The following is a 27,611-nucleotide window of genomic DNA, read 5'->3' as shown; positions in this document are numbered from 1 at the left end:
TATTGTCCTCTTTATACTTCTTTTTTAGTTGTTTTGTCTTTTGTTGAAGTGGACATCCCGTCAAGTCAAGCCTGAAGCCCTTAGCTTAGTTGTTTGCACATCACCCTCTGAACTGAAAAGAAAGGGTAAGAGGAGGAGTGGAGTGGGGTTTTCCTCCTTCTCTTTCTCTCGCTCTCTCTTTCTCTCATTTACAGTATCCCAACTCAACCTATATTTTGATTTGTTTGAACAAAGAGTGTACCTTACAGTATATTTACACATCATACTGACTGGCTGTTAAACAATTTCCACTTAGACAATGCAAGGAAGATTAAACTTTCACGATTTGCTTCTTCGTTTTCATGTTTTTCTACAGTCTTGTTGTCCTTTGATCCAGTTTTTCCTCTCATGCCAACTTTGCAGTGATATTTTCCTTGACATTGTTGTAATCATCATCACCCCTACCATCATCATCAATCATCTTTTTCATCATCATCATAAATTCATATTCACTATTATTATATTGATATAACTCTTTTCAATAGATTCCTCTCTGACAACTGTACTGTACAATCGTACACAGTGTTTGACTTATATATATATATGTATATGTATATATGTATATATATATATATATATATATATATGTATATATACATATATATATATATATATATATATGTATATATGTATATATATGTATATATGTATATATGTATATATATATATATATATATATTTGGGAATATATTATTTAAACCTAGGAAAAGAGGAGCATAATCCCAAAGAAAATATATTAGTATCCCAAAGTAACAAAATCATGCATGTTTAAATGTATTTGTCCATAAAAAATAAACAAAAATGAACATAATGGATGGGATCTGGTTTTATTTACAAATTGATCTTGGCACTGTTTTTTTTGTTGTCTCTTTGCTGGAAACTGGAATGACCATAAAGAATACTTTTGACTACCGAGCATAACACTCTCTTGGTATTATAATAGGTCAGTGACCTGCTATAAAAAGCAGGTTTGAGAGACATAATCTTTCTTTAAAACACAAAAAAGATAAAAGATAGAGGGAAAAGAACAACATTAGAGAGTTGACCAGGAGGGAAAAACAGAAATAGTGTGTAGAAAATGTATTTCACTTCAGATTTACACTGTGGCAGTTTCCTCTTTTAGGTAGAAACCCTGTGACATCATGTCGACTGACATTTTCTTTCCCCCCTCAGATATACAGGCTCTCCCCACGTCTCATCAGGTGCACTCACTGGTTATTGTTAAGGTGACAACCCAATAGAGAACATTGATTCTTTCAAAATTCTTCTTGTAAAGCAGCATTAATTGACTGTGGCAAACAAAATGAAGGAGACAAAAGTAACTGAAAACCATCAGTACAGACCTACTACCTCGAGTTTGGCAGGCAGGTAGGGGCAGCTGTCTAACATTTCCAGTGTTACCTTGTCAAACAAGTGCTTGACTGTTGATCCAAAGGTCTTTTGTGTGAGCAAACATAAGGATATGTGTTGGTGCGTGTGTGTGTGTGTGCGTGTGTGTGTGTGTGTGTGCATGTGTTTGGGTGTCTCTGCATACTCATATTCAGTGCAAACACATTGGGTGAAAATCCCATCTTGACCATGGCCCATCAGCTCTTTTGTTTCAACTGAAACGCATAAATCTACAGTATCGTCCACCTTACTACCTCATTTCTTTTGCAGGTCTCTGTTGCACCTCTTCAAAGAGATAAACTGTCAGGACATGCGGACAGACAGACGGACATGCCTTTTGTTTATCCAGCCTGGTGGCGGGCCGACTGCTGCCAAGTGGCCCCCACCCCCCCTGCCAGAATCAGGTCCTAGCACAGCCCAATGTACTTGAGATTGTTCTGGATGATCACGTCCGTGACAGCGTCGAACACAAACTGGATGTTGCTGGTGTCAGTGGCACAGGTGAAGTGCGAATAGATCTCCTTGGTCTCCTTGTTGCGGTTGAGGTCCTCAAACTGCCGCTGCACATATACAGCTGCCTCCTCATAGGTGTTCTGACCCTTGTAGTCAGGGAAGCACACTGTCAGAGGAATGCGTTTGATCTTCTCAGCCAACAGGTCCTTCTTGTTGAGGAAGAGGATGAGCGACGTGTTGGTGAACCAGTTGTTGTTGCAAATGGAGTCGAACAGGCGCAAGCTCTCGGCCATGCGGCTCTGTGTGGATGTGGAGAGAGAGAAAGGAAATATAAAGAAGATCACACCGTGAAGACATTATTTCAGAAAAATGTAATATTTACTTTGAAGCAACAACCCAAACCAGCCCGATCCATCACACAATCAGACCGCATTCTCACAAGAAGGGTCATGTAACCCAAGAGAGGAAATTAGACCATGTACGGCGTGAGTTGAGGGGGAAAATGAAGACAGGAAAACGGACTGACTGGCGAGCCAATGGTACGGCTTCTCTGTTATGTCAACAGAGACTTGAGACGCAGACACATGAAGTCCTGCGTTTGAACTCTCTGCACATTCTCCTCTGGAACTGCTGAGTACTTGTTTTTACCACTATACCGTGAAATGATTGGTGACAGAAGGTGACTTTACTCATTACAGATACATCTCGCCATTGCGAATAATTGAAAATGTGACAATAACTGTCATATGTGAACATCTGAATGGATCACACGGAGGCAGAGACTTCTGTGTGTTTACACTGAGGACAGACTGCTGTAACGTTCTCTTCCAAGCCTCTTCTGCACCGTAACTGCTCTGGCTCTATGATACTGTTTTATTCTTCAGCCTCAACTTCATAAATTAATCTTAACAAAGTTCCTCCAAATGTTGATGCATTATCATTTATAGCCCGCAGGACCACATTTTTGTTTCACAATAATGGAAATCACGGCTGTCTGCCATGTCTTGCAGATAAATGAGCTACACAAAAGATAAAGCAAGGAAGAGTACAACAGCAAGAATATGAACCATGTGACTGGCATTAGCATTAAGGACAGGGACAGGACAGGACATAACAAAAACAAAAAAAGTATTGTTTTTGCATTGGGGCAATCTGTTGGTTTTGGTACAGAAGAAAAAGATAAAATGTGTGTGTGTATCTGTTGATTTGCATGTTTGCATCCATGTGCTTCGGTACAGTTTGCGCTCATGTGACGGTGAATGTATAAGAGAAAAGAAAGTTGATTTTTTTTCATGGCAGCTGCTGGCATGTGGCGACTGGCCAGTAGCTTGTGACTGGGAGGTTGTCAGATGGAAGACTGCTGTTTAAAAGGTTACAGAAACAACATGGTGCTCTGAGCAAATCACAAGATCTGCACAGCATGAAAACAGATACCGAGGGGAGTAGCCAAGGATTAGACAATCATAGTGTGGATTCAAAGTTGGCCTTGATTATTCAGTGTTGTAAGTGCACTATTTTTGGAAAATGATGAAAAGCCTAAAGTTATGAGAAAACAAAGTTGCATGTAACCCTTATACTGTATGCAGTCCATGTTTTTACATCGGCTCATTTAAGTTAAAAACTCTACATTATTGGATTATTTATGTCCATTAAAACTTCCTTGTTATAATAGATTATATAGAAAAACGTAGTGTGTTTGTTCAAATTTGACAAAGTAGCCCATAATAATAAATACGTCCCTGAAGGAAAACTGTTCAAGGGACAAAGATTTCCAAGAACACACTGAAAATATTGAACCACAAGTACTGCAAACTAAGATACAGTAAACCTTTTCTCCAAAAATACCTTTTGTCCTATTATTAAACAAATAGAATGACATAACACATGAGGAACAAACTAAGGCTTTGTTCACTACAAATTGCATAAGAATGTATCTGTTGCCCTGATCTTCATTCATTCATTCATGTGTCTTCCTTTCTGCTCCCGTTCTCTCACATGTTGTTACCCTCACAATGAAACATAAGCTCTCCTTTCTGTTTAAGTATGTTTCCCCCGGGGACTAAGACTGGCCCTTAAACAATGAACAATACACACACAGTCATGTCTGGCTGTTTGACCTCACTCCTCCTCGCACAGTGTGAAAACAAGAGCTCAGCTAGTACGGCAGGAGACAGCAAGCTGAGCCCGGGAGTCGCTAGTCTCACCTGGCCACTACGGCGCTCCTACAGTCAGACTTTCTTAATGGCGAGGGGGAGGAGGGGGAGGGTACCACCTCAGAGCACTAAAGCATGCAGACTACCTTCCTTCGCTTCAAACACCCACTGATACACAAACACACACACACACACAACCACACACTTCTCTCCCCCTCTCCTCTTCCTGTCAGAGTAGACCAGAGGCGCAGGCTTTAATTAAGTTTAAGTATTAATGAAGAAGTCATTGCTTTGTTTACCATTAATACAAATCACTTAAGTGTATAGCCACCCCTTCGTAATTCATTAAGGTTCATTTTCAATGCCACAGTCTTGTAAGAAGGAGTGCTTTGCTCTTATCTACCGAGATGATGTTCTCTGTCACCATGTTTTTTTCTGCTGTGCCTGAAAATCAAAATGTTCTCCCTTTGTGTTTTCCCTCTCTGTTTGATTACTAATATCTATGTGGCAGCAACACCGCTGGGTTTAGAGTTCAAAGCAAACATTAAATGCATTTGTACACAATTGAACATAATATTATTCTTGCGCTAGAATCTCACCAAAATCACATTTTTGATTATCAGCTATACGCACACATTTGAATTACAATTTTGTATAATTGCCTGTTTATGTTGCAGATGATGTCCAGCTGAAGGTAGACGTGTTCACTTACGTGTCGCACTAAATCTTCAGACTCCAGGTCATCTTAGAGCATTTTAGTAACATTTAAAGTCAATTGAATCTGGACAACAAACAATAAATCAATACAATAAATAATATTTTGCTAATGTGTAAAATATTGGCAAATCCTTGAATTCCGTTTCCTGGAAAACTCTTTTTTAAAACACAATTGTGTCAAATAAAGCAATTCAATTACATGCTACCTTCAATAACCCATTCGGCGGTCAAGATGCTGTAGCTAAGGGAGGGAGAGGATTCCTGAATACCTTTCGAGACAGCAGTCTGACACCTTCCTCTTTTGGTGAAGGGACCTGATGTGATTTAAAGTCAGCGATCAGGGAAACTGTCATTTCACGTTCACATCACTTCATTAGTTGTCTCTGCTGAGGCTTTAAAGGATAAAGCGCACATGGCAAACCTTAACATAAAATCATGAGACACCCGTGATTCCTGTCCACTCGTCTTTCATGTGATGGGTAATTAATTCCTGTTTTTAGAGATTAATACAAAAATAATTGAGACAGTAGAAATAGAGCTGACGCTGCAGTCAGTGTGTGCCTTGATGTTTGGCTAACACAAGCTTAAACAAGCGCTATAACCTCACATCTAGGCTTTTCATTTTCACCTCACATACACAGGATCTGCTGCAGTTGCTCAGCCTCAGCCATTGCATATAAACCTGCACTACACAGATGTTGCACCCACAAACAGTCACGCAGGCACACAATACAAGGACGCACGCATACACCTCATATATATTCTCTCCAGCGCCGCTGTTTGTTGCACAACCCCCCCCCCCACCTCTCTCTTCTTCCCTGCTCTCCCCTTCTCATCCTCCCTTCCCTAGTCACAGCTCACTGTCAACAGCGCAGGATTAGGAGCATTTGACTGGCCTGTTGCTAAGCAACAGTAGCCAAGGCAACCGATTCATTATGAAGACAGGGATGGGACAGGGAAAATGCATCAGGGGATGGGTTGATGGGTAAATGTTATACTGTAATTATTATGGTGTATTTTCTCTCTTGCGTGAGCCGGTGCATTGAAACTGAACCGGCGTCGATCTCGTCAGACGAAGTTTGTTTTTCTGCTCGTGTGACATTTGTCAGAAGCTTTGAAGATTTAGACCACGGAGCTAATTATTGGACACAACAAGCCATTCTTATTAAAAACGACACCTTTCCCTTCAAAGCAGCGGTTTTCTATAAGTGTGACTGTTTTCTGGAGCCGTTAATTAGTGATCACCGTATATATGCATGCACAAAAAGAACTGATGAACCCTCGAAACTTCCAACGAATTTCGCAACAAACGCTGTGCATTGCCTCCTCTAGGCGTGCCATTCAACTCCTATAATCCCTGTTGTGCTTCATTCTAACACGCTTGTTAACCAAGCATTCTGCTACTGCGGTTCTTCACTAAGAAACGGAAGAGTCAGACTCGCACTTGAACTACAATTGATGAGTCACCTTTGGTCCAGAAAGTTGAATCAGTGACTTTTTTATCTCACACAGGTCTATGCCATTGGACATTATTGACTCAGTTGTGTGAGGAGAGGTGAAGGAAAGGAAAGGTTCATGTTGTGCTCAGGAGCCATTAATTAGCAATCAATGTATATGCTATACAACAGCTTTACTGAAAATGTATTCAACATTTCTGAGATGTTTGTTCATGGAATGTTTAACCGATAAATGTGTCAAGGTCATACCTCGACAGTACTTTCTGATATGGTCTCGGTTGTAAAATCGAGTTTGTTTATTGTTCAACCTAATAAATACGAGTTGCAGTTTAGGTTATTTTTTAAGAGGTTTGCTATCTTGCGAAAGGATAAGGCAGGGATATTCTGTTTTTGTTCTTTTTTGAAACATCTGTTGAGCCTGCACAGTTATCTCCTTTTCGTACGATCCCACCAAACAGAAGGAAAACATTTTCTTCGAAATATGTACACATTTCCCCTGAGAGCCGCCTGCCCACTATCCTGCTATTCATTATCATTATTGCTCTACTTAATTGTCAGTATCTGTTTTCTGGAAGATTGAGATACGTTGCCTTGTCTGTGTTTGGAGCATTGAGGCTGACATGTGTTTTGCTATTCAGATAACTGTGTTAGAAGCATGTTTTCTGTCTAACATACTGAGGGCTTCTGGGTATATTTGAAATATTGTATTTTGTAGGTATTGCATATTAGTTTGTTTATTCCAAAAGAATAATATTTTCTCCGTATATTTACTAATCTGCTGAATTTGTTTCTGCCATTTTCTCTACCACTGTAGCTTGTTAGTATTCTTCTCTCTCTGCACCAGAATCAGGGTCAGTCCTTTGCCCTCACATTGTACTGACCTTCATTCTTTTAATATTAACTGACGCTTAACCTCATTTAATAGAAACCAAATCGTGTTTCACTGCTGTTATTCTCTCATGTTGTATCATGTAAACCTTGTAACCACACACACGTACAGTACACAGATACAAACTTCTTTTCCTCGCATTGCAGATTTATTTAGCATGCAGAGGCTAGACGATATGTGTTAGGTAACAGCTTTTCGGCAGCGTGGCGTCAGCTGACTGTGGTTATAGAAGCGGACGGCTCCAATATGCAGGAATTCACTAAGGAGCCTTCTGTAGATGCTGAAGGAACCATAGCAACGTTAAGATTAGGACTACACTTAAATTTAGAATTGCTGCTGCATTATGCCGTCTGCCTGATGGTCCTGTTAATTTATTAAGGCGTGGCCCGATGTCCAGTATGGCCACCATCATGTGGTGCTGGTTCAGCCTCTCTTTCACAAATCTGCGGTCACAGTATAAATGTTCAGCCTACGTTATATTACAAATGACTGTACCATCTCAGCCACGACATTAATGTGTTTTTATGTTACTGTATGAGTGCTTTGTCACTGACGTGTTTGAATATTTATTCAGCATTAAAGTGGCGTGACTGCACTAGACTAAATGCACGCCTCATGCACAGTGTGCTGTTCAATTTTAAATGTGAGTAGATCATCTCTCCAGGTCATACTTTAATGAGGTGCATCCTGATACACTTCTGCACATTTCTGCCATTTGCATGTTCTATCCATGTGATGAAGAATAACACTCTGTGTGCTCATCACTCATAACACTTTAAAACACATCTAAACCTGAAATGTACAAGACTTATTTGGACTCGTTCAGCTGATGTCTGGCGTGCCGCGTGTCTTTGTGCAAATGCAGTTAACGGGAACACCAAGGGCTTTTTTGTGAACGGGTTTCACTTGAAACAGATAAGGCAACATGTTACAGGCCTCAGAAGATCACAGCCAGTAATAATGTTACTTTGTCACAAGTTTGCCATTGTCCAACTGAAGAAACCCCCGGTGTGTTCAACGAGAACTTCTGCTTCACGTGTTCAAACACATACACTTGTAAAGGCAGTCATTAATTCAACCACAAACCCTTGAAACCATGAAAATGTCAGTTTTAGCAGAAATTGTATTCACAGTTGGTTCCGCAGCAGGGTGGCTGCTCTAATTTAAGGAGCTCTTTCTTTCTGGTACTTTTGATCCATTGCTGAATTTTCTTCTTCTCCTGTCTTAGAATAATAAAAGTTTTTTTTTCTAGCACCTGTGAACTCCCATTGCTATGCAGTGCCTTCACAATCTGTTAATTCTCACAGGTACAGCCTCACACTTTATTCTGTGAACTCAATTAACACCATACTGCATTTTTCTCCTCAGACTTTATTTTTAACCTGTAAAACTAATTGATTTCGTGGTATAACCCAGCACGGTGTACTCTCGTGTTTTACCCTGTTTTATCTGGGGAACCAATGAATTATCAGGCCAGTTCAGTCACAGGAATGACAAAGTTCCCTCCTCAAGTTATTTATTGTGTATAAAGAGGTGTAAATAGATACCAGAATCTCTGTAGGAAAGAAATGTGATCATGCCTGTGAAGAAATAGAAAATAGCTGACCCCTCATAAACAGAATCTATTGTTGACCTTCCATTGTCAAAAAGGCAGATAAACAAGCAATAACGACCCAACTATTCCAAAACACTCTGATAACAAAACAGATATGCTAATCGTTCAAATTCCACAACCATGAAGGAGAGATAAGGAACGCCGGCCACTCTCATTCAGACAGGTTTGAAGTAGTTTCACTACCACATTAAGGCAGTGTGAATGTGTTTCACCCACTTTTACAAAATCATGGATTAGGACCATTACATTTGAATAAGACTTTCCCAATTGTTTATTAAACAGAACTGAATGAACTGTAGAGGGGTAACATTAGGTAGTAATGCTTTTTAGGATGAGAATAACGGTGCATAAAGTGGTACACCTTTGATCCGCAACTTTAGGTATACATTTCATTTTTGTACAGATTGAAAGTTTTACAGTTGCCTTCTGTAGCTGTAGACCTAAACTTAGTAGAATGCATTTTAATACTCTGTTTGTTTAGGTCTGTTATCCTTCTTTGAATGATAAGCTGCTTTAGGAATCTTTCAGTCAGCTAAAGATCGTGCATTTGGAAATGCAATGTACTTTATCTACTTAATGAAATGCTGGGAAACAATCCTATTTTTAATTCCTAATTGCTGCATTTAAAGCTCTTTCCTTTATTAAAATATTATTATTTTTAATTTGAAGTAATCCTCAAACAGCCCAGTTTCCAAAAATGATTTTGGATATAGCCATTATTCCTTTCAAATTAAATTCAAAATAAAAATGTGAATGACGCAATCATTATCTTAATTGCTTCGACAGAAATCTAGATACCAAGGTTATTGGTATCTAAGATCATGAGTCAAATAAATGTTATCTGTCTCACATAAGAGATATTTTCTCCCCACTTGAATTATCTCAATCACATTGTGAGAAATAATGGTCACACTTCGTAAAAACGTAATTATAAGTATTTGTAGAATTTGTGCTGATTGGGTTGATATCTGACCTCTGTGTTAGGGAGAGTGGCTGCTGTGTGCAAGCATGTGTTAGTGCACACACGTGTGCATGTGCATACATTTACTATGAAAATGTGGGCCCTTTAAAAAGAGATCTCTCTTACCGTCTGGTTGTCCTCGTAGAGCTTGAGGTCATAGCCACTTAGCTCGACACAGAAAATGATTGCAGTCACGCCCTCAAAGCAGTGGATCCACTTCTTTCTCTCCGAACGCTGTCCGCCCACATCCACCATCTTGAAGGTGAGCTCCTTGAAGGTGAACTTGTTCTCCACAATGCCGGTGGTCATGTCGCGGGACCGCAGGATGTCCTCTACAGTTGGGATGAACTCAAGCGCAGAGATGCGGTCCAGGTCATTCAAGTAGTAGGCAGTGTTATCCTCTAAGTGGTACTCATTGGATCGTTGAAAGCACTCCTGGACCCCTGAGTCGGCCCACAGGCGCTTCATGACCCCCTGCAACTCTAGAGTGATCTCCCCTTTGCTCTCCGCTGGCCCTGTGAGGGCAAAGAGCTGCACAGCATCGTAGGCGCGATCGGGATTGTGAAAGTCGATCTTGAGGGTGGTGAGAGCGCGGATGATGCGGGTGAGCGAGTCGATGGCATTGTACAGGATGAGGGGCTTGTACTCCTTGCAGGCATCCAGGTTGAAGCCACCGCTGTGGATGATCTTCATCTGCTTGACGATGGTGCTCTTGCCCGAGTTGCTGGTGCCCAGCAACAGTAGCTTGATCTCACGCCGCTGCCGCTGACTCTCTGAGCGCAAGTGGCGGTCGATTCGCCGCGACCGCCGCGCCGCTTCCTTCTCCTCCGAGCTCTGACGGCATCCCATGGTCCTCCACCACGTGGTGAGCGCAAAGGAACTCGTGCTGCTGCTTGATGGGAAAGCAAATTACAACGAAGTGGTGACCTAAAAGGAGCTAGTGGAAGAGTTGGAGAGGGTTTTCACTGAAAGGTAGGAACGTGGCGGTGAAGAGGCAGACAGAACTTCACAACAGACCGATTTAACACTAGACAGGAGAGCCACCACACTGAGGAGTGGCTCAGGAGTATTTCATTATTTTTGTTCAGGGGCAGTCGGTGAGTCCTGTGTGGGCAGAACCCAGACTTGTGGGATGCCCACACAGTGCCTGGCACTGAGGGTTGGACTGCCTGCTGAAGCCAATGGAGCCGTGGTGCATAGCAGGGGCTCCCCCTGATGAAAAGCTCTGGACAATAGCTGGGGAATGTTACGTATATCAGTAAACAAATTGTTCGGGCTTGGTGCGTGAGAATAGCAAAGCCCCCTCACTCTCCTCCCACATGGCTCTTGTGGTACGTTGCACTCGTTTGGCTTCCGCAACCGTCCACCTCACTTCGATATTGGCCTGTTTTGTTTGATGTTCCTGATCAAATCTTTTCCGCGTCTTCTGTGGTGTGATATCTCCCCAGCAACTGAAGGGCTGCGAGTCTGCCAACACATAAGACGAAAAGAGAAGAGAAATGAATAGCATGTTCAAGACAAGTAAGAGCAGTTTCATCACTCTCCATTACATCAATAACATATTAAAAGAATAGTTCAACATTTTGTAAAATATGCTTCTTCTCTTGGAGATAAAAGGATTGATCCCACTCTTATGTGTTTACGTTTGATTAATAGCTGGAGACAAGAGGTATTTAGCCTAGCTTAGCATCAAAGCAGGGGGGAAATAGATTTAGAAATATCTTCATACCAAAATCTGTGCTCACTGACTGAGTCCACCAACCAGCACTGCATAGAAGTGCTTGCTGGATGGATAAAGTACAAATTATTGTTTTTGCAATTGTGCCATTCAAACAAACAAATGAGCTTTGGCCGTACTGGGAATCATATTTTCCAACTTTGGAGAAAGGCAGACTTGCTGCGTGCCAACTTCCAGTCTTTATGCTAATTGCCTCCTGGCTCTAGCTCTGCATTATCACACATGACAGTAACACCAATCTGCTTATTTCAATTTACTGACTAACAAAAATAACACATATGACATGTAATTATTTATCCATAAAATGTAAATTGACTGATTAGCAATGAAAGCCCATACAGTCACATGCATACTGACCTGCACACTTTCCATTCAACCATTGCCGTATACCCTTGTTCTGTGTACGCTGCCTCTTGAGATATCTGCTCCTAATAGTTACACAGCCCAACTCTCTCCCTCAGCAGTCCTGTGTTACCATAGACCCTGAGCCAATGTAGATCTCAGCTCACCACGCCCAGACATTTAACACCACCGCACACACGGACGCTCATTATATACACAATCAAGGTCAAACAAACGCATAGCAACAGACCGAGAAAAACAAACTCTACTATTTGAAAGGGAACGGGTGCAGGATTAACATGACGCACGTGTTTCCTTGTAGCCAATGGCATCTTCCCCCATTCACACTACAACGCAACACCTCTGACTGTCGTACTCTCATGATGCTCAGCTGAATGCATCAGGTGAAATGCTTATTTACTATCGCAGTGGAAAATAACAGGCTCGAGCCAGCAGGTACCTCTCATGCTTTCATTCCCCATAAAGTCCCCTTTCCTTGCCCAGATACAGTATCTGTGTTGTATCCTTACGATTGTACGTAGTGATGATCACAAAAATAAAAAGATTCTGGTTTCACTCAGCTCCTACTTTCATATATTAGCTGTTCAGGAGGCAGACAATTTACTTTAATAGAACTTAATACTTAATACTGAATTATAATAAGTTTGGGGACATTCAAATAAAATAATGTCTTTTAGGATATGATAAAAAAAACAAATTTGGAGCAGTGAATGCCTGTGGGAATCTGTAATAAATAGATGCACATTGAAACGAGCTGTATGCTATTGGCTGAGTAGCAAATGTGTGAAATCATACTGTGGCCTAGTTTGGTTGGCGGAACTATATTCTGCAGACCTATCACATAGAGGGAGAGAGAGAGAGAAAGCATTTCTCAGAGCTCAGTGAGTGAGGTCCACTCTTCAGATGGCGGAGAGGACAAACAGAGCAGAACAAAGCCATAACAAAGCACCACAACACAAACAGAGTGCAGAGCATTGTTTCCTGGCTCCAGGCACCTGACTCCCCTCTCAAAATGGCATAGCCAGCCAGACCGGTTAATGCACATCACTGACTTTGAGAGCCTATGAAACACATTAAAGCTGCGTATGAAGTCAATTTGCTATTTCTGGAAATATGCAACACTTGCATTTCCGCACTTTTTGAAGTCACACCACTTTAAATAATTGCTAAGGAAGTAGTATACCGGCAGTACAAAATCAGTGTATATTATTATCAAATAGAATTTGTATTATTAATATTCCCCATGCTGACACCCTAATAACTGGAGCATAACGCAGAAGGACAAAACAAAAAAAAAGCCTGAAACTTAAGTTTTTAATAATAATAAAAAACAGTAAAAATGAATTTAGAAAGTGCCTACAGGACAAAAACATGCTTGCTCTTTGTTGAAATAGCTCTGAATGACAGCAACAACAACAAATAATATATCATCTCTATTCCACATGACGCCTAAAGTGTCATCATCTTTACTCATTAAGGATACGTTTCCAGGCTTACCTCCTCCGGCAAGTCCTATCTATCCTCATATATGTCAAACCGTCCTCCAGAGAAAAAGGTGTTACGAGGACACCTGTGCTACCTTGGCTCCGGTACGAAGAAGAGGCGTGTCACTTTAAGAGTAAGTGAGTGGAGGTAGAGCCATGGGGGCCGCAGAGAGAGGCCAGCATCTCAATGTGGCATGAGGTGCTGAGGTAATGTGATAGCCGAGATTAGACCGAGCTTGGTCACTCTCCTTCACAGCTCCCGCTGCACACGGCCCATCAGCTCTCTCTCCAACACTCTCCCAGGTTCTGTTGCACAACAGTCTCTTCCTACCTGCTGCAGTTGTTGAGTCCACAAAAATGCTAATAAAATGAAGGGTCAATCACATTAGGTTGAGTGGTGATTTTAATCCATCAGGGGCTCAATGTAATTGCTCACACAAAATTTGTTGGAAGAAAAATGCATTGTATGGTATCTACAGATGCCATGCCAGTTTGGACAGTCTGAATACATTCTCAAAGATAGAAATCTCACATTGATGATCAAACACACACAGGAGGTACCAGTGTTTTTAAATGGTGTGGATATTTGTAGCCGCTTGACACCTGAGAGGATGAGAAAACCAGGTGGTCAATTAGATTCAAACACACCGAAAGCACAACTTTCAAAAAGAGGAAATGAAAGAGAAAGTCGGCAGGTACGCCCTCATCTGTTTCCAGGCTCAGTGAGCACATCACCAGGTAAATAGTGACAATAAACTCAGTGTTCCAGGTCAGTACACATTGTTAAACATATGTAGAGCATTCAATTGTATCAGATGCTATTTTAAAGAGCTACACAAGCGCGCTAAATCCATTATGTGTTGCTGTGAAATCAATCTCACCGTGTGCCACTGAAGACACATCATTTAAATCAAATCACATATAATTTCAGAGGAGGAATGAAAAGTCATGCTGTGGTGCAGCGGTAGTATGCGCTACGAGTCCCACTTGTGCTCAGGTGTGTCACAGATGAGGAAGAGCAAATGCAGAAAATGTATTTATTTCAACGAATGAAAAGCAAAAGTCTGAGAAAAGAAAGGGGGAAAGTCACGTGTCTCTTTCAGTCATCTTGTAATGCTTTATGAATGAGGCGGGCAGGTGTGTGGTCAGCAGTCTTGCATTTCAAGAGGGATCGGATGAGGTGTTCCAGTGGGAGTAAGCCTGCAGTCGACAGGCAGTAGGAAGAATACTGCACTTCACAAACATCTGCCGTCATAAATAACTATTGTCTTCAGCGGGGGACCAGCAAGCAATCATGTTTCTCATTTATTAACCAATTACAATTTACATCAGGACCAACTTGAGCAAGAAAATTGCCGATTTATCACGGCTAAGCAGGCCAAGGGCTTGGCACGCGTGTTGGGAAAGTGACTGAACATAACTCGGTTGAAACCTATATGGCCGCGAATGTGTTCAATTTTGGGCAAATTGTTATACCGATAGTTAGTGGTAGCGTCTATAGTGTGAATTCCTGAATCTTCAATGTTCATCTGTAGTGGTCCCAGTAATATGTGTTTACACAAGCACATAACTGATCGCAGACGAAGGCCACTGCAAGGCCTCATGACTCAACTCATACACTGCCATGGATGTAAAAACAAAAAGGACATTACAGATCAGGGGGAAAATGCTTTGAAGATAGTACGCATGGCAGCATATTCTTTCAATTTTTGTAAGGCTTCTGGTGAATTGTATGCTCACACTGCAAGCCCTGGACGAGATAGTAATAGGTGAGTAATACTGAGCTATCACAAGTCATGCTACTGACTTACAAACTCCTAAAACAAATAAACTCAAATTGTTTACTAGACCATCATTTCCGCCGCCATTATTGTCTGCTCTGGCTGCAGTCTATGTTCACTTTAAAGGTGCAAAGTGTAAGATATGACCGGAGTTTTTGTTTAAAAACAGTACAAAAACACTCCCTCATCTCTGCCTCCCAAACTCCCAGAGCGTACTGTACACCAGAGCGTACCGTACAGCCCCCGGTACGTGCCACAATAAGCACACTGATGGCTCACGTAAACTAGAGGCCGATGCCAAATGTGAAAATGATAAGATAGCCGTGTTATCTCGAAGAGCTCTCAGTGTTTTGGTCACATTTTGCAGGTTCCTGCCTTGCTGTTAGTAGTTGTTTTTATAACTGATCACTAAATTTAGATTTTATGGACCCAGTAGTAGAGGTGAAATGTTAAGCATTACACAGTGCACCATAAAGGCTGCAACTTGTCATGATGTATTGGGAGCTGCGACTCCCGTTAACTCCTTGTTCTATAAAGAATTTAAAAGCAGATATGGGTTTTTTTTCTCTCTATGATGCGAGGTAACTTTGCATCTGTTTTTACAGAACGCTTTATCAGTGACCAGCAACCCTCTCTTCTTCAACATTTTTGTGAGCAAAATGCGGCCACATTGTTCATAAAAGCGAAGGGGCATTTCGCATTGCGCAATACCTTGAGCGTCTTTCTCCTCACAACGTTTCTTGGCGGCTATACTGGCAATGTGTCCGTGCTTTTTTTTGAAAGCGCAACAGCCAATGGTGTAACATTACTCACTCACCTGGTAAGTATGGACAGACTTTCACATTTATAGTCCTGGCCCTGCTTTGCTGTGGTCCAGCCAGAAATAATGCTGGCGCTCATTCAGCATTGTCATCAGGATCATACAGAAAGGCATATGTATGGACAATTTAACCTTGATTATTCAGAACAGTATGGTGCTCTGGAAATGTGACTCTTTGATGACTGAATGGTAATTCATATCCATATGCCCCATGGGTTAGCAGACCTACTGAACCTTATGTGTTGCCGTCATCGCATTTTCCCAACAGGCCATACATTGTGTCGTAAACATGTTCTCATATGAAGACGGATAATAAGCGCAATGTATCTCTAGCCTACTGATGGCTGTTACCATTGCATAAAGGAACATTCCAGCAGTTAGACTCCCTCCGGAAAACTAACATACAGTACATGCACAGAAAACAAAACAGCTCACATGCTTTACAATCAGCTGCACAGCGCTCATGCTGTCTCAACCAAAGGCAACCGTTTTAGTGACTGGGAGGTCGCTTCCTGCTTCTGACTAGCTTCATCCTGACAACCTGACATAAAAGAGGTTACTGCAAGACTTAAGGCTGTCTGGTCGGTGTCCATATACAGTGCTCGAGTTTTGCTGGGATATAAGAGAGTGATTCTTACAATAATATCCGAAACCCCAGGAGTGAAACAGTAGCTAATCCCCAGATCTGCTATAAATCCTGCTATTAGGCAGTTAGAGTAAAACGGCGATCAAACTTTTTGGCCGTTTCGGATATTTATGAGCTCTGGCAACTGTCAAGACCAACTCTATATGCGATCTTTCAGCTCTGTTTCATAGTCTTTGTTTTCAACATTGTATAAAAAGACAGATATGATTGTTGGATATAATTTCCCACACAGGGCAGTGATTTGAAATGTACCAGGGAAGAGGCTGCTCTGACCCTGTAGGTGGAGGTCAGGGCGACATTCATAAGTTTGGGTAGATCGTTGGAGCTGTGCTGTTGTTATTGAGCTGTACGGCAGCGCACCAGCACTGCACACCTGCTGAACTGAAATTTCCATGGGCATTAGCATTTCTTTAAAAGAGCTGAGAAATTTAAACACTGGTAGTGACGCTGTTGACAGTTGAAACAAACTTTTAAAATATCATCTGAAACAGTAAACAGAAGAGCAGCACTCCTTTAGGAGCAGCCTTAAGTTTAACTTTAGTGTGATACCTACAAAAGAAATGTCACAAAATAATGTCTGTGCAAAGGTAAGATATTGAATATTGATATATATATATATATATATATATATATATATACACATTGCTTGGTTGGTCATTGACAAAGCGATAGTGTTGAGGCTGTAATCATTGGAGGTTTTTAAATATGTATACAGGGGCAATGTTCAGACATGTTCTCTTGCCTTTTTAATAAAGAGATAACACCCGAAAGTATTTTTTTATTGTGTAATCGTGACTGATGATTGAATTAATAAATGGAACCAAAATGAGATCCACCTCGAAACAATAGATTTTACAGCTTGCTTGAACTTAATCCAATAAACTAAATAAATAAAAGCAGAATAATCAAAGAGAACAATGAGCCTTTCGCAAAAAAAAAAGGACACGGGTGGGGTCAGTAACATCAAGCAAAAGCAAGCGATTGCAACATTACATGAATTAATCTAAAAGTACAAGCCTTTCATTAGAAAGAAATGTTGGATTTTAATCAAGACATTTCAATCTTTGCATTGCTGAGCTAAATACTGGACCACAACATGTTTGGCCGCACATGACTCAAATCAAGTCTTTAAAGCTTAAACTCACAAGGAAAGAAACCTGTTGGAATCATAGTGTGTTGTAATTTGATCCAGGTTTATAGTTTGCATGTGAACACTGTGTGGACATAATGATTATGGCCACTTACAGATTTCACATTTTCCTGATAAGATATGCATTGATGTTACCTGAAAGGCTGCATATGTTTAGTGTTTGGCAGGTGTCTCTAACCTTTTTACCTCTGAGAGCTAATTTGACAAAGTGAAAGTTGGCGAGAGATACATGTAGCACCCATTGTATATCACCAAGAAGAGACGTCATTTCTGTCTTACATTTATGGTCCTTTATTAACGTTTCAGTCACCGCTGTCATCGCCTCTCTGACAATGACGCCATAGACGAAGGGCTTTTTGTGTTTGGATACTGTTGTCTTTGTATAAGCGTTGTTTTTGGCACCTCTGTTCTAGACTACTATCAGCTGTAAAGTCCCATGAACAGTTGCTGTGGACTTTGATGACGCCATGGTCTATGTTTCATCTTTTATCGACTGATACGCTCGCATCGCAAATGAAACACTCACACCTTTGTCATTCCTCATGAAATAAGACACAGATTTCATGTAGCATGTACATGTAGCAACATGTTAAAGGGCTGCAGCTATGATCCAGAATGACAAGAACATTTCTCATCAAAACTATTATGCCATAACTGATATGTTGTTAAATACATTTACTTCTCATTTAACTCAAAACTTAAGGTGGAATCTTTGAATCTGAAATAGAAAAAAAAGATATTGAAATATACCTTGTACAAAGCAACATTGACAAATTACCTAGACCCAATTCAAGCAGTTATATCCCCCAATCTTCTTCTTTTTTTTTGTATGAGTATCCCATTTAATCACACTCTCTTGTTTTATCCTGACTTTAATCTATTTAGGCCTACTGCCTCAGAGTAGAGCCAAGAGGAGTCTTAAATCAGTTGCGCTCGAGCTACTAGAAAGAGTAGTTGTGATGTGACCAGTCTGGCAAGGTTTCCAGGAATTCCTACATCTAGCAGCTTATACGGTACACCATGGGAGCTTTTGATAAGATGGTGCTGGCTACTTTGGCGATTATAATCTTAATCCTTTTGCCACAATAAACGTGGGAACCATGAATGGTTAAAGAAGGGCGGTTGTCCTTTAATTCCTTCCAATACGCCTGATCATCTGTGTGAATAGATGCTAACTGAGTGCAAGTGGGTAACTTTCCAAGGGACAGAAATAAGATGGAAGTCATAGGTGGGTGATCTGCAGGGAACTCCAGGGTTTTTGTTTCCCTAAACTGGACATACTGAAACTACAACGATGTGAAGTCTGGGATAAAAGTCAGACAGTCAATTTCATGCTTCTAACAGCAGAACGATAGATCAATATCAGCCAAATGCCAGTTGCTAACACAGATCCCGTTGATAACATTATAGCATGTGATGCTTCTGAAAAATGTACTGTGTGCCTAGTAACCTAATAACTGAAATACATGGTTTTTTTTGTGCATCTCTGTGGAATGAAATAAATGAAGTCTTCCAACCAAGAAGTCCTGCTTCTGTGTGATGACTCAGAGCTTTGTGGTCTCTACATCCTACGTCAGAATCATATGAGATATAGGTCGCAGGCAGAGTGATCCTCAGCACCATTCAACAGTCTGCACCATTTTATGCAAGATTTAGCCTTTGAGCCTGAAAGAACTGCGTCCGGACTCTGGCCTACTTTCCCTACAATAATCCGGTCCATTTTCCAACACTAAATTCGGTCTCCTTGTATGTCATCTGTTCTTGAAAATAGCTAGTGAAAAACGAACAAGCAAGGGACCATGTCATTCAGGCTGAACAAGAAAACCTAGTTATCCACATTTACACAGTGAAGACACATTTAAATTGGCTGTCAAAGAATGAGCCTGTCAGCAAAAGTGTGTCTAGGATTTCTCTACCAGAAAACTCCTGGGGGAATTTTGAAAGCCTCTAATGTCATATAGCACCTTCGCATATGTCAGGAGACTTTGTATCTAATGGATTTCGAAATTGATGTTGTCATTATAGTAAGGGACCGTCAGACCGTCAGTTTCTTTTGTTCTTGTAGTAAAGCTTTTAGGTAAACTCAAAAGCTCGGGAGATCAGTTCTGTGTCGCTTAATGAAAACTATATTAACTGGTACTAATCAGTACTTTTAAGATGGATCAAATGACTATGTGATGTAAAATTGGTTGAAATCATGGAGAATTATTACCCTTCTCTGCAGCTCTACAGGGCTTTATAGCTTATAGCCTCCTTTAGCAAATTGGTATGGTTCTGTGTCCTGCGTATTTGCTGTTACTACAGGCTTTTTTGCACACAAAAAAAAGAGAGGAAAAGCCTTGCATCAAAATGGTAGACAGACAACAACTAGCTGGTGAAGAGAGTCAAACAGCCTGCAAAAATATGTTGGTGGGGATCAAAACGGAGATAAAAAGAGCAGTGGATACTGGATTTATGGCCTGTAAATATGACTCCAAATGAATGCTAATGTTGCTCCGTGTCTGCTGGATGTGTGAGTAGACAACTGTACGCCAGCGATATGGTGGTCGCTGGCTAAGGACACTTTCTTTGTGCACCCTAGTGGCAAAAAAAATGGAATAATGCAGCCTCAAGAGAAACACTGTTCTTAGCTCAGGAAATCTATAACATGCATGAAAATGTGTCACGTTTTATTTTTGCAGCGATGTGAATCTACCTATTCATTATGGATGGACCAAATCATCTGGGAGTTGAAGATAAATCCAATATAAGCTAGTAAATTGAATTGTCTGTCATTGGCTTTCGAAACAAAAGTCGATAGTAATATAATCATCAAACCCAGTTGTTGTAAACCCTTAATTTAAGCCTCACAATTGTTTGTTCAACATTTCGTGCCATCGCTTCATGTTATCGTCATTGACATGCTGTCCTGCATGCCAACTTCATAGAAAGTTGCCTGTATACTGTACACATGTGAGGACACTACTCATTCATTATGAGAAACAATGATGGGCTGTGTTCTCCTCTCTACTCCGCCAAAACAGTGGGCTGTTTGGAGACGGGGTGGGGGTCAGGCCTCTGTATGCTAGATACTTTTTCGTGATAATGCTCCGTTTAACGTGCCTGATCTCAATGGATGTCTTCCCCCTTCTCCAATCCAGCGGGTCACACTGAGTCACAAGGCCGGCCGGCGATGACAATGGCATGTTTGTGCACAGGGCTGAGCTATGGGTAGGCTGTCTGATGCGAAGGGATAAGATGGCACAAGGTGGACACTAGAGTCTTGTGTTGTCACTGATGTACACACAGATGTGAGCACACGTGTGAGTCTCTGGATATCTGTCTGAACAGATCTTTTGCTGCTGGTGCTTACAGATGTTTTTCTGCCTTCATACTCACTATATCACTTAGATCAAAACCATTCAGGTCTAATCTTCATTCAAACACTCCAACGTAATATTCTTTTGGGTCATGACAGATAAGATAAATGCTTTCTGCAACAGAAAGAAATAGTGGGAAACGGATACTTTCAGGCTTTGTACAACCCACAGACATGATCTGCAGTTGGGGATTTGATAACTGGAATAGGAAAAGGAGAAATAACTACTACAGCACACGCAACACCCATTGAGCCACATTATCGGCACTGTAAAATAAAAGCTGTAAAGGACAATGATGAAGTAGATGTTAAAAGGAATAAGAGTAAGATATCTTACATATTGCAGTAGGGCGGTTGCCCCTGCAGAGACTTTGCAAGATTTACACCAAATGATGAAATCACCATCCGAAAAGGCCACACCTATATTTTAATCAAATGATGTATAATCTTGCTCTATTGCCAAGCCCCCAACTGATGCCAGCCAAGAACTGAACAGTTATATGTTTTACGGGATGAATGTGTGTGTAGGGGAGAGATATGACAAAATGGCAACAGGGAAAGGCAATTATACTGCATGTTAAACACAGGAAATCAGAATTGATTTATCTACAGCAGTGGACTGCAGAGGTCACTGACATGCACCACCAGTTTTAATCCACTTTCGGGTATTTTCTCGGAAAAGCAGGCGTGCACGCCCTAATCAAAACAACCTAATTGCTGTGCTATAAACGTTACGTTGTATCTAAGAAAGCCTGTAGTATTCACAGATTCATGCAGGCATATACGTGCGTCCATGCATGCACACACACACACACTCCTTTCGTTTCTTTCGGTATAGACCAACATCCCTCACCAGTAGGCCATACACTCCCTCATCATCATCACCCCCCCCCCCCCCCCCCCCCCCCCCCCCATCCCTCCCTCCCTCTCTTCCACCTCCTTGTTGTCATATGACCGCTGTTATGTGTGTGCAATGGAACACAACGTTGCTCTGTTAGTCCCCTCTGCTCTGCCCTCTCAGATTTGAGTGCTGTAAGTAAGGCCCTCTCACTCGCCGGCCTCAGGAAAACAGACAGGGCCCTGTATGTGACTAACAGCAAAGATTAGAAAGGAGGGCGAAGAGAAAGAGAGGGATGAATTGAGCCACCCCTAAAAAAAAAAACGTACTCATTAACAGAGCCCCGCCCTGAGATTATGTTTGATTCAGCTGACAGCTTTCCTCACTGATGCTTTACTGTCAAGTCCTTTATTAGTCCTCTCTGCACCTGTGTCTGTCGAAAAGACTTGTCTGCCAAACAGTGTCTCCTTGTCGTTTGTGTGGAGATGACACTTTGTCCCTGTACCTGGCAAGGATTAAAGACCCAAAACAAACACAAATGCTGAGCCAGCTGAAACAAAGCGCTGCCCTGTCTGAATATACAGAGTGACAAAGCAACTGAGAGATCTGAACTCGATGGACCGCCATGGTGTTAAAGGGCATTTCATCGCCTCTGCAAGATCACTTTCAATGTTAATTCCCACTACCACTAAAGCAAATGTACAGGAAGTGGTTAATTCCGGTGCTCCCTCTCCAGGAAAAAAGGGACATCTTACATTAATCATTTTATTAAGTAGGCTGCCGAGGGAGCTGTGTTTGGCCCCCTTGGTACTTAAGTGTAATAGAGCTGAGTTTAATTGTCCAAGTCGACTGTGTGCTCACCTAAAAGGTGTAAGATGGCTGAAAGTGCACCGGACGGGGACATTGGCCTCCTCAGCGCTAGAGCTGCCACCTCAACAGCCACTGTCACTTTAAAACCAAGTCTGTCCCCGCTGTCCCCTGCCATTATGTCACCCAGTGGAGTGGATGTAGCAAGTAACAAAGGAGGTGGAAGGAGGTCAACTCAGCATAGGCTCTGTCACACTATTGCTCTCATTTTTACATGCATATAGGCGGCTTGAGTGGCAGCATGTATACTGCATATTACCATTGAAACAAAGGAGAATAAATACATCAGCTGTTGGATGCTGTTGGAAGAGGCTCCATGCTTAATTTATGTGACGTGTATTCCACTGGTTTAAGAATTCATGTTGAGGTTTGTGTATTTGGCTTAAAAAAACAATTTATCAAAAAATCAGACCAATTGTATTTCTTCCAATATTATGTTCAATATTATGTTCAAACTGTCTGAATGAGGGTATGATGACATTTTTCAGTATGTACGTGTGTGTGTGTGTGTGTGTGTGTGTGTGTGTGTGTGTGTGTGTGTGTGTGTGTGTGTGTGTGTGTGTGTGTGTGTGTGTGTGTGTGTGTGTGTGTGTGTGTGTGTGTGTGTGTAAGCATGTGATTAACCTTCATATTCCCCACTGGACCTCGTCATCCATCATTTTAAAGCCAAGGGCATTAGTGATCTCTGACACTTTTTGACAGCTTGCAGAAGAAAACTGAAAATCCAACAGAAATAATGATTGTTGATTGGAGCTTTTGTCCCAATGGATGTGACCTTGGTTTGTCTTCTAGTGGTCAACAAGTTGCTGAGACTGTTGAGGAGAACACGGTCAAAACTGGACAAAATCAACAACGTCACTCTGAATTGTGGGTGAAAAACACAGACGGCGACACACACTGTCTTACAACATGTTGTTTGCATGCAAAACATTAATTGTTGAGCACGCAGTTCTGATTGTGGCTGTGATATTGTAGGCCACTGTTAAGTAATTGACATGGAAGCAACATGACGTGCATCTTCTCTTGAAATGGCATCATGAAGAATTAAGTATCTGCACATTTTGGTAACCGCCCTTAAATCACAACTCGGACCCTTTGAAGTTTTAATGAAACCAATACTGCACTGATTGCACTGACAACAACACATCACTTCACTGCGAGTCATCTATACTTGAAAAACACATGGATAATTAAATTATTTGATTTATCCACATTGGTAATTTGAGGTCAGAAAGAATTAAAGCATGATATAGATGCGTCTCAGCTAATGGTAAAGTTACACTTCCTAAAAAATATGGTGCTTCAATATGTGCTTATCTGAATTCCATAATGTCAAGCTCTTTCTGGATGACAAACAGTAAATTCAACTTGCAAGCAACCCACAAAGGCTTATTCCAATCTGTCAGCATTACACTATGACAGCGATCAATATTCCTATCCAGTTTAATTGCGTTTTATCTCAAACCTGAATCAGGCAACATTACACACGTTCAGCAAAAGTGTCAATCTACTCCTGATCCATTTTGGTATCAGTAGTGCTCAAGAGATAAGGGCATGGTGGAATTTATCCACCATCTTTGCCTTGATTCACAGATGTCTCTGGTACTCGATGTGAGCTGCTGCCGCGGGAACTATCACAGGCACATCCAGCGTTTTTGTTTTTTTTTGCTCAGAAAAGCGCTGTCTTTCTACACCGACATGAAATTATCACGGTCTTTCCCCCTCTCTTTCATCCAATCTGTTCCAAATCTTCTCTTTCCTTCATTCTCTCTCTTGCTCTCTGCTGCATCAACCTCCGCCCCTCTGCCCCATCTGCCTCCCTACTGTTAAACCCCCCCCCCCCCCCCCAGCCCCTCGACCCCTCCCTGCACTGGTTCTCCCTCTCTCTATCTCTTCCTCTCTCATGTAACACAAACACACATACAGTATGCACAAATACACATGCTCTCCTGATGCTGCACAACCAATCCCAACCCCCCATTGAACAAAATACAGCAACACTCTGTTACTGATGTGAAAGATTATTGAAACAGAAAATGTCACAAATCGTAATGAACATGCTCTGCCCCCCCCCCCCCCCCCCCCTTGCCCCCTCTCATCGTCAGGATTTTACATTCACAAACAAACATAACTTGATATAAATCCCAGCTGGAGATTGTTAATGAATGATGAGGTAAATTTCCCCCAAAGAACAGCAGACAGAAAGCTCCACTCAAATCCTACAACGTTCCTGTGCTGCTGTCAAGCCACAATTTGCTGGCTTATCCCAGTGCCTGCGAGCTTCGTGGGATATGTGCACTTGCCACTGCAAATTCACAATCAATATCTCGTGAAGCCAGTTGTAAGTACTGAACACCTGATAGTGTGCTTTTACTCTCTCATTTCCCCTCTTTCCATTTCTTAGCTTATGGCCTGGACAGACAGACAGACACACACACACACACACACACACACACATCTTTGACGGATCCTTCACTTGTCCTACATGTAGTAATTACATGAACTAAGCATTCAGATAAAAACATTCTCTACGGATCGAGGATGCTCCGGGGGGGATGATGAGTCAGATTGCAAGCATAAGATATAGCAGCGTCCGTTGGCACAGAGCTAGCAGGGTGGAGGAGGGGACTGGACAGGCTGCCTGCCTGCCTGCCTTGGTGCCATCTCTGAACATCACCTTCCCCATTTTATCAGGAAAACATACTCGCCCTCGACAGAATGACTGCAATGAAATGGCATCTTGCTCCACCACTGTGTCCAAACCAGACCTGCCTTGCAGTGATCACAAAAAAAAGAAGCTTTGTGTCTGTTTGAGAGTAGTCAGGCTTACCGTGTTCACAAGCCAGCATCCATTTACAAAGGATACTGCAGACAAGCCCTTACAGGGAGAGAAAGGCTCTGTGCAATCCACCTTTAGTCCTGCTGCTTCATCTTCAAATCTTCCTCATATTCACAGGGTCACACACACTCAAGTACATCTCTCTCTCTCTCTCGCTCTTTCAGCACCCCACTTTCTCTGTCTTAACGTCTGCGTTCTATATCCTCTCTTGTTTGCTCCAAGGCAGTTGAGACACTGCAGCGATGGGGGTGGAGGGCGTGTATATATATGTGCGTGTGTTTGAGTGTGTCAGAGACAGAGAGGCAGAGAGAGGGAGTGCAGGACAGAAACGGAGGGAGGAGTCAGCAGGGATAGAGAGAGAAGGGGGAAATGGTCAGGATTAAATCATGAGAGTAACAGACAGAGAGAGAAAAACAGGCTTTGATGGGGTAGCTACAGCACCGTATCTTTATTTCATGTTACAATGATAAAATATACATTTGCCTTTAAGAAATCTGAGCCCCTCCGGCTGGAATGGAGATGATACAGTGAGTAGATCTGTTTCTTGAGCTATTATATTTGCTGACAGACCAGCAGCAGGATTGGTTGTGTTTCATTGATGACTGAAAAAAACATACAAGATAGGAAGAGAGGGAGGAGGAGGAGGAGGAGGAGGAGGAGGAGGAAGGGACTGGAGAGGAGAGGAAGAGAGGGGAGGGGAGAAATGACGACAAAGGAATGGGAGGGGGATTGGACGATGGTGTAATGTGCTGTTTCCGTGCCAACTGTTTCTGTGACAGTGGGACCACTTCCTTTATTGCTATTGGCTATAACCAAGAATTGATAGAGGCTTGGGCAAATGAGGCAGCATGCCATGGGGTGTGAATGGGTGGTGGTTTTTTCTTTTTCTTTTATTTATTATTTATTCTAGTTCATCTCTGGTTTTGCTTGACTGCAGCCACAGAGAACACATGCACGCATGAACACATGGAAACATAATGATCGCAGCGCTGGACCATGATGTGAGTTATTGCTTTGTCATTATGGATGCCACCAGTGTGTAAAAAGACTCCTCCCTTCCTCCTGATACACACACAAACACACTGTACAACAGCGGGAAAAATCCCCCAGATCGGGTTGCTCAGGGTGTGTAGTGTGATGAAATTGCCTGCACATCAACCCTGGTGTCATGAACTGTGAGATAATGAATGGGCAGACTGCCAAAGCAAGCGCACATCTGGTGGGGGTGAGCAACTTTGCCTCTCCCTGACCTTTCATCTGGCCCTTGTAATCCGGTCTGGGAGGCAGGTGGTGTAATTGTCCTCATTCTTTCTCCCCGTCACTTTCTCCCTCACTGTAATCATCAATTACCGTAAACAGACGCTCAATCTCAACGTACAGTCGCTTCCTCTTTCGTGGCCATTTAATATTTGCAGAAATGTATCGGCTCTCGGTTTCGGCTTGGGAAGTGAACTCTCGATACTTTCCAAAAATGAGTTACAGAAACCTGCAGACAATAGTGTATAATGTACACTGTAAGAAAAGTCAGTGAATTTTACAGTGAAAAACTGTTAAATCACAACAGTAAGAGACCGTAAATTGTAAATCGGTTATATTCAGTTTATCTGACAGTGAAACACCGTAAATCTATATATCAGCCAAAACAATAATTTGTGCATGTATTTATTGTATAAAATACATTTGGTTACTGTTAAATGTACGGACCACTGTGCTGCCAATGGAGATATGACGCATTATACATTTAACAGGCAGCCTCGTATGTTTTGCATTTATTATTCGTATAAAATACATTTTGTCACTGTTAAATGTACTAAACATTGTACTGATAACGGAAATACACCGTAATATGAAAGAAAAATCCATACCGTAATTTTTGCATTTATTTCTTTTAAAAAATACATTTGGTTACTGTTAAATGTACGGACCACTGTGCTGCCAATGGAGATATGACGCATTATACATTTAACAGGCAGCCTCGTATGTTTTGCATTTATTATTCGTATAAAATACATTTTGTCACTGTTAAATGTACTAAACATTGTACTGATAACGGA

General features: G+C 41.7%; 1 protein-coding gene across 1 annotated transcript; it reads right to left on the bottom strand.

Moving 5' to 3' along the window:
• Positions 1 to 795: 795 nt before the first annotated feature.
• gnaz (guanine nucleotide binding protein (G protein), alpha z polypeptide) lies at positions 796 to 27,611 on the bottom strand. The gene is made up of 3 exons (XM_076089599.1): positions 25,549 to 27,611; positions 9,800 to 11,140; positions 796 to 2,180 (listed from the first exon to the last, which is right to left on the bottom strand). Exons 2-3 carry the CDS (start codon positions 10,520 to 10,522, stop codon positions 1,836 to 1,838), a joined length of 1,068 nt encoding a protein of 355 aa, XP_075945714.1. The 5' UTR covers positions 10,523 to 11,140; positions 25,549 to 27,611; the 3' UTR covers positions 796 to 1,835.

This window comes from Anarhichas minor, unplaced genomic scaffold, assembly GCF_050575085.1.
Source record: "Anarhichas minor isolate MPS153535 unplaced genomic scaffold, ASM5057508v1 ptg000002l, whole genome shotgun sequence".
In the NCBI taxonomy this organism is placed as follows: domain Eukaryota; kingdom Metazoa; phylum Chordata; class Actinopteri; order Perciformes; family Anarhichadidae; genus Anarhichas; species Anarhichas minor.
Note: the sequence above shows the minus strand (reverse complement) of the source record. Positions and strands in the feature narration are given on the sequence as shown.